Source organism: Capsicum annuum, chromosome 11, assembly GCF_002878395.1.
Source record: "Capsicum annuum cultivar UCD-10X-F1 chromosome 11, UCD10Xv1.1, whole genome shotgun sequence".
NCBI lineage: Eukaryota > Viridiplantae > Streptophyta > Magnoliopsida > Solanales > Solanaceae > Capsicum > Capsicum annuum.
In genome coordinates this window covers 224,969,761-224,978,909 of record NC_061121.1, presented here as the reverse complement: position 1 = coordinate 224,978,909, position 9,149 = coordinate 224,969,761, and the positions used below count along the sequence as shown (strand labels likewise).

Here is a 9,149-nt window from a genome sequence, read left to right as displayed (position 1 = left end):
TTGACTTCTTTATTTACTATTAATCCTTATTAAATAATTTTTATTATATTATAGGTTATTGATGTTTCTACTCCAAATGTGGTTGGTGTGACTGAAAGGGGTAGAGGGTCTATTGGTGTTACTGAAAGAGACAGATGGTCTGTTGGTGTTGTTGGAAGGGGTAGATTGGTCTGTTGGTATTATTGAAAGAGGTGTAGAAGGTTTGTTGGTGCTGCTATTTCTAATGTTTGTGATGTTGCTAGTCAGGGTAGAGGATTTCTCTTGCTAGTGCATCTAATGTTGGTGGTATTGTTGGTAGAGATAGTGGGACAACTTTTAAAAGGCCAAAGATGATTGGGATGGGAGTGCTACATACACAGAGTGACTTTACAATCCACAACGTAATTTGAATAATTTTCAAGCAAATGATCAAATGCCTAATATAATTTATTCTCGTGTTACTATAACATGGAATGCCTTTGAGCTCCTCTATAGTGACTGAAAATCTTGGGCATCAGAAACCAAGATCATGAGTGAAATAAAAAGAAAAAATTACTGTGATCCAACAAGAACTTCAAGAAATAAGAGCACAAAAAAATAAAAACAAGGTTCAAAACTGTTAAAATGAATTATATAAGCTAAACAGGCTCAACAACTGTCTAGTAGAAGATGCAATAATGATTGAAATGCAGCTGTGGCTGCATTAGTTTTGATGAATGTTTTATTCAAACAATTGTCTAGTGAATGAATTTGTCTTTTTGAAAAATAATCATGCAGCTGTGACTATATTGTATTGATCTATTTTTTAAAATAATTTTGCAGTTGTGTCTGCAATGTAATGTTATTTTCTGTTAATTATGTAGTTGTAACTGGACTGGCTTGATCTTTTTTTTTTCAAACAATTATATAGTTGTGACTGCAATATATTCACAATATTTGGTAATATGAAGTTATAACTGCACTATTTGATGTGCAATTTTGACTATACTGTATTTTCTCATATCACTATGCAGTTGTGTCTGCACTTTGATGAATATTATTTCTAGCAATTTCAAGCAGCTAAGATTGCACTATTGAAGCTAAGATTGCACTATTGAATCTATACACTGATGACAATTTTTGTTATTAATATCATATTTGGTAGTCAATAAGAACAACAACATCCCGTTGTAATCCCCAGAAAATCATTACACTAAGATATCATTTCACGAGATCAAATAAGATTTACCAAATTTCAAATACAATACACAACAAAGAACTACATTGTAATAAAAAATAAGTTGAGAATAATTACAAAAAATCAAATTCATTTCAAAATAAAGGATGATACACACCATTATATCATCTAACAACACCAAATTCTAAGATAACTATATTGAATCATTCTTTACGTAGATCATTTCAAATCAATAGCTACTAGCTATAACAACAACACAACAACAAAACATAATAAAAACGAGTGCATTATTCTTGGTCCTTTCTTTAGTCATGTTACTTCTCCACTTTTTCTCTCTTTCTTTTATCTTCTCATTCTCTTCTTCCAACTTCTTCAATTTCATATCTACACAATTATTATATTCTTTGAATACTCTAGGCTTATCAACTTTTTTCAGAAGTTTTCGCAACCAATATTTCAACTTCATTGAATGATGTAGACTTGTTGCATTGAGATGATTCCACTAAATTTTCAAGCTCACCTAATTTTTTAATTAATTTAGGGATTACAAATTTGAACCTCAAATCTGTATTTTCTTTATCCCTCTAACACCAAATGTTGCAAGATCTTGGACCCTTCAATAATTAAAAAGAAAGAAATCAGGATTCAATTGAATCAGTCGGGATAACAAAATGAGGAAATGAGAGCAAATATGATATTTACCCCATAGTAATTACATACCCAATATCTTCTATCTGTATTCCTCGAAATCCAAGATGTCATCAAAGACACCACAAATTCATGATTGCATCGAACTTTTTGGTTCAAAGCAAAATCGTCCTCCTCCATACAAAGCTTACGCAAGTTAACTGATCTCATGATGTACTACAAAGAATTCATTTCAAAAAATTTCATAAAATACAAAAAACTTTGACAAGAGATCGTAATTTTTTTAAAAGAAGAGATGAAAAATATAAAAACCTTTGACAAGAAATCGTAATTTTTTAAAAGAAGAGATGAAAGATTATACATTTCTTCGAATAATGAAGTAAAGGACTTGATTTTTTAAGCAATTTTAAATCTTGGATTGTATCATGAATCGAGTGTTGAGTTGATTGAAGATGCACGAGACGAGAAAAAAAATTAGATTTCTTAAAATAATATGGACTTTTCTCTATAATATGACCGTTGCCATTGATTTTCCTCATTTTTCTTTAATTATGGGTTAAATTTATACATAACGCGTTTTGTTTTGATGTGGCAACACATGCAGTGATCGGATGCACGAAGGGTTGAAAATAATTCACTTTGAAGTTGTTAAGCAGGGTATACAAATATCCATTAAGTTTAAGTGCTAAAATAAATTGTTGTGACAAATTTAAGGGTTTTTAATGCATTTTCTCTTTAATTTATTAAATAAGATTAACTTTAAGAAATGAAAACAAAGGTACATTCACTTTTACCAATATTTGAATAACCCTAACCCAAAATTTAATGTAAATTTCAACAAAAAGGTGATAGGTATAAAAAGTTATATTAACAGTCTAATGTATAATATTGTATAAATAATGTATATGGATTGATGTATATATATTTTTGATATATAGTTATACATCATATATACACGTTTATATACCATTTATACAATATCGATACATTGTATATACATGCAGTTATTTGATTGTACATTTTTGATACATAATTATATATCATATATACACGCTTATACATCACTTATAAAATATCGATACACTTTGTATACATGCAGTCAATTTTTTTTGAAAAAAAAGTTTCTGTCACATGCATAGTTATGTTAAAAGCCCTAAACACATAAATGAGTATGTTACGTTGATTTGGGGTTCTTTCTATGTCTCTTTGTAAACATTAATATAAGTATGAAGTTCTTTTTTCAATCTCAATATTCAGCAGATTATCTTCTCAAGAAAATAAAGAATTAATAATAACAATAATAATTAAAAAAACAAATCTCCACTATACAACTACTCGATTTTACAATGCACCTCTATGGCTTCTATGTTTTTTTTTTAATCATTGGTTTGATCTTTAGGTTATCACTAAGTTTAAATCTTAAAATATCCTTATGATTTTGAAAATAAATATTTTTATTTTCAACCATTGCCACCACTACCAGCATCATTGTCACCTCAAAAGCATTGCACAAATTGTCTTCGGCTTAGTTGCCATGAGTATCTTTGGGTTTAGTATTGACCCTCTTAAGAACGAATTCAAAATAGAGGTGACAGAATCAACTCATATCCAAATAACGCCCCCAAATTTTATTGAGTTGGGCAGTATGTGTTTCACTAGTTGGGCTGATTTTGTGCTTTTCACCCATCTCCGATACTCACCTAGATAGACAATCAGTCAACCTCGATACCCTTGACGTAACGGAGTCCTTTTTCAAGCTCGTTTTCTTTGCATACTGATTGAATGAAACGAAACTAAATACCCCATAGTTTGCTTGAACAGAAAGATGACTTAAGGCCATAGCTAAGTTCTCGTTATTAGACACGTGAGATATCCCGATGTTAAAGCATTAATTTCTCCTTTTGTTCTTCTGTGCAAAGGCGAAGTAAGAAGAAAAAAGACATTCATTTCAAAACTATGAGAAGTGAAAAATAATTTGGCAGGAGAAGAAGACAGCGATAGATGATGAATTAGAATTTATTTTGTTTTAATGTTTAAAAAAAGGGTTGGAGTATCTTTTGTGTTTCTAAAGAGAAGGATGTTGTGCTTAGAACAAAGAACAAAGGTACGACGACGACGACACCGACAACAACAACAACGACTCTTAGGGGCTAAGAAGATACCCTCACTCCAGTTTCAACTTTCCCATCTCAGTGGAAGAGATTACTTCATCCGGAAGAGGACTTCCAAGAACCACGGAGTTGGTGGAAAGCTCCTACTAAGATGAGAAATTCTCCGATAAAGCTGCTAGTACCAGGTGAACTCATATTGGCCAAAGTGGAAGAGAAGAAAATGATAAAGAGATTCTGCATGGTGCTCACTGAACCTCCGTAACATCTACGACAACAACAACAACTCGTTTAAAAAATGATAAATCTCCACTATACAACTACTCGTTTTTTGGGTGCATCTCCATGTCTTGTATGTTTTCTTTTTTTTTTTTTAATCGTCGGTTTGTTATTAGGTTATCACTAAGTTTAAATCTTAAAAATATCCTTATGATTTTGAAAATAAGTATTTTTCTTTTCAACCATCGCCACCACTACTAGCAAGTAGCATCTCTGTCACCTCAAAAGCATTGCACAGATTGTCTTCGGCTTAGTTGCCATGAGTATCATGGGAGTTGGCAAAAAGGCCACTTCCCAAACTTTTTTTAATTGGAAAAATAGACACTTCTATGGGACCACAAAAATAAAATGCAAACCTAGAACTCAACTAACAAAATATACACTTTAGCTCCTATCCCCATTTCAGCCTCAATTTTGTTAAAACTACACTTTAGTCCATCTTCAAAAATATATATTTTGGGTAAATAATTAAAAAAAAATATATCCTAAAGCTTCTCAACCAATCCACTAGCAACCAACCAATTTTGGTGTCATTTCCTCTATTTTCCAGCCATTTTTCGTCGAATTTTTCGGTATCCATCGAAAGTGACATTATCTCCATTGTTATAAGCCATTTTTGCTTATTTTTAGCTCCAATTTTTCTTTCATTTTCATACAAAAAGCTCAAAAAATCAGTCCCACATTTCCAAATCGATTCTTGGCTCAATAGAAACATTCGAACACTCCTTAGGTTGTTTGTAAGCTGAAATTCGTTGAATTATTCCGGTGGTCGTCGGAAAAGGGTCAATCGTGCACTGTACGACCAACAGCTAGGAAGAAGATGACCTCAGTCTATTAAGTCTAGGCATATAAACCACTATTCAAGTCTATTGAATACTATCATCAAGGTATATTATGTCTATTATAGATTACGTGGTTGTTGGTGGCATATTTTCTGGTGAATGGGAGGAGACTCCTAAATGTTGGGTTTGGAAAACTACTTCTAAGGAGACAGTGTCCATTGCCCTTCGTTGCAACGGTTCATACGTCGATATGGTTAAAAGTGTAATGGAGTGCGGTGAATTAAGTTGTGATCAAAGCGAGGTGGTAATTAGTTACTTGATGAACGGGAGGGGAAAAATTCATCCAACGTTCATAAGGAATGATAGACACGTAGAATTATATATGCTTTGCGTTGATTCTGATAACTCCAGACCTATATTGCAGGTTAAATTTGTTGAAAGGTCCCGGGAAGAAGCTTCCACATCAGCCCCACCCCCACCCTCGACTGTGGATGATACTTCAACGAAATACGATAGCATGGGTGGTGATGAATGGGATAATAGTGAAGATTATGAAGAAGAGGAGTGTGAAGGAGGTGAGGACGGGCAACTCGAACCACAAAGAAGCCACTCTTTCTCGGACAACATCAATCTTTTTGTAGGACAAACATTCAAGGATAAGAAAACGTTGAATCTTTTGTTGAAAATGGCATCGGTGAAAATGTCGTTTAATTACACAATGGTGAAGAGTTGTAAGAAATACTTGAGGGTGAGGTGCGTAGATTCTACTTGCCGGTGGATGGTGTGCGCATGTGCTATCGGAGAATCGGGTTGGTTTCATGTCCACAAGTACGTGGGAGAGCATACTTGTGGCGTTGATCATGTCACAGAAAAGCATAAGAATATCACCGTGGAGATCATTGCCTCACTTATTTTGAACTTTTTCTTCGACAACAAAGGTCCAAGCCCGAAAGAGATCGAGAAGATCGTATTTAGGGAGCTACATTGCAGGTCGGGCTATTGGAAGTGTTAGATGGCAGGCGTCATTGCGAAGAACATAGTTCGAGGTATGCCCGAGCACGGATATGCAGTGTTTCCCACATTTTCATATATTTTCAACAGCCTCAACCTCAGGTATATTAATTCCCTTATGGTTGACGAGAAGTCTGACAGGTTTATTTACTACTTTATGGTGTTTGGGGCTTCCATCCGTGGATATGCACACATGAGAAAGGTCCTTGCTGTTGATGGCACACATTTTTCTGGCAAGTACGAGGAAGTGCTGCTATCCGCTGTCGCTCAAGATATGCAGAATTATATCTATCCCTTAGTGTATTATGTGGTGGATAAGGAGAACGATGTGTCGTGGGAATTCTTCTTCGAGAAGCTTAAGGCCCTTGTCATCGACGAACCAGAGTTGTGCATTATCTCCGACAGACACGTAAGCATAGCCAACGGCCTCGCAAGGCATTATCCGCTTGCGCATCACGGTGTTTGTATGAGGCATCTCGGTGAAAATCTCCGAACAAATCACCATTGTTCCGATTCTCTCTATTTGTACTACCATGCGGCCAACGCATACACATTGGAAGAATTTAATGACTACTTCAACGCCCTTAAAGAAAGATGCCTCAGCGCAGCAGCTTACCTCGAGCATGAAGTTGGATATGAAAAGTGGAGTAAGGCTCACTTTCCAGGTAATCGATTCAACGTCATGACCTCAAACATCGCTAAGTCGCTCAACTCAATGTTACGCGACGAAAGAGAGTATCCAATGGCGGCCATTTTTAATTCAATTGCACATAGGTTTGGAGAAATATTTAGGAAGAGGTATGAGGAGGTGGATAATTCAAAGACAACATTCGTTCCCGTAGCTGAGACGATCTTGAGGAAAAACATGATCGAGGGGGACAAATTATATGTGAACAACATAAACGGAAGCACCGACGAATTCATCGTGCTTGGTTACGGTCGTTCCGCCAAGGTTAATCTTTTGAGACGATCATGTTCTTGCAGAAAGTACGACTTGGTGAAATTGCCATGCGCTTATGCAATGGCAGCGTTGCGTTTGAAGCATGGGGACGAATACGTCACTAGCATTTACAACTACTCTTCACAAATATATTCGAAAGAATCATACCTCCTTGCATACTTGGAACCTATTTGTGCAGCACCACTGGAGTCGGAGTAGAGTGTGGCACGAGAGTATCTTGAAATGCAAGTTCTTCCACCCGATTTTGATCTCAATCTCGAAAGGAGGAAGGTAAAATACGTTAAGGATGTGTTGGAGCCTTCAAGGTACAAGAAAATAAATAAGTGCTCCAAGTGCGAAAAGCCAGGACATAAGAGAACAACGTGCAGCCTTGACGTAGGATAATATGATTGGCGTTGTATTTTATGTTTTTTGTTTGTTCAAATGCACTAGATAGTATGTAATGTGTATTCTATTTTGAAAACCACTGAACTGCAGTTAAAATCGACTTTTTTTGTCGTGCATTATCTATTCCAGTTCATATATTACATACTACGTACTAATTAGATTCTAGACTGAAATAATCGACCAGCCTCATAAGATATAATATATCAAGGTTTGATCTACTGAGTAAAAGTTCAATACGTAGTGTATAATAAACCTACTTGGTTGTCTATTGAACAAACTCTTTTCTTCATACAATGTTGAATTCAAAATAACTATGACGCATTGGAAAGGGTGCCAATTTGAAAACTACCTTCCCAAATTTTGTAATTGATTATACACATTACACATCGACTGGACTAAAACTGCATAGCATATCATCGACTAGTCGTGTAGTCTATTAAATAAACCTTATTCCTCATACAATGAACCTTTCAATGTAATTATTACACTTTGGGAAATGACATAATTTGAAATACCTCAACTGCCACAACCACCGCGACTTTTCGTTTCTTATTCTCACATGTCTTCTCCCCTTTCATCAACACGTGTACAACTTCTATTGGTCGATTTTCTCATGCTCTGGTCTATTTAAAGAGGCCCTTGTCAATTTTAAACATAATTTTTGAAGAAAAATACTAAGGAAGAAGAAGAAGATGGCTAGAAGGAGGTACACACTACGACCAATGTACAGAATGACAACCATCAACAACGTAGAGTTGCTAAGGCTTCGGAGTGACATGGATTTTCTTTTCCAGGGTCTTGCCACCGATCAACGTCAGCTAGATAGAGAGCTTTGACGGATGGCTCATTTTCTTCGGGCCATAGCCGAGAGGCTCAACCTGGACTCCCGTGAACTCATCACCCCCCCTTCATCCCCCTAGTCTAGTCTAGTCTAGTTTAGTTTTGTTTGTTTTGTAGTTCATTTCCAAATGAAGCTTTCATGGTAGGATTATGTAAATGAAAGCTTCATTTTTACCTTTTTTGTTTGGGATTTTTTCCTCAAAAATTGTAAATATAGATGCAATGAACATTTATGTATCTATAAACAAGTTTCAATTTTTTGTCTTCATGATATTCTATTTATCTATAGTGATTTGTTGGTGTTTCTTTAGTAGTCCCTGTTTGAAGATTTACAAACATTATTTAAACTCGGAGTACAGTACGGATAAATAGTCGACCACGCTAAATACAAATTCTATAATCGACTGTGTGATGTATTAATTATATACTGATATCAGTGTTAATGATCCTGTATATTGACATATTATCGATTTATAAAGTGGTCGATTATAGACCTTTCCTATAGCTTATGATCAACTTGCTGAATATATTGACAGCTTAAAATAATGGCAAAAAGGGAGAAAATAATTAAAATAAAATTAGAGTATGTCAATTAACACCATCAAAACATTGTAAAGCAATTTTGATGCATCAATTGTAACTCCCAATCACTTTTGGACGTGATCAATTGTTATCTAAGGCATGGTGTACTTGTAGATCATTGAGATGACACAAAAAGGAGAAGTAATAAAATAAAATAAAATAAATATTAATCATCCAAGCACTAAAGAACGACTACTTATCATGAAAAGAGATTAGACTTATGTGATGACCATAAGGAAGGGTGGTGGTTGTCATTTGTGAGTGTTCAATGGACAAGTAGTGTATGAGAACAAGAAGTCCTTCTCAATAGAGATGCTTGTTCTAGGTAATTGGTTGTTACTACCATTGCCCTCCCCTATACTCATTTGATCGAGTGTCCAATTATTTTGTACTCT

At 35.0% G+C, this 9,149-nt stretch overlaps 1 protein-coding gene across 1 annotated transcript; it reads left to right on the top strand.

Annotated features, from left to right (window-relative positions):
* Positions 1 to 5,985: 5,985 nt before the first annotated feature.
* On the top strand, positions 5,986 to 7,143 carry LOC124888990. Its single transcript, XM_047400274.1, has one exon. It carries the CDS (start codon positions 5,986 to 5,988, stop codon positions 7,141 to 7,143), a length of 1,158 nt encoding a protein of 385 aa, XP_047256230.1.
* The last annotated feature ends 2,006 nt before the right edge of the window (positions 7,144 to 9,149 follow it).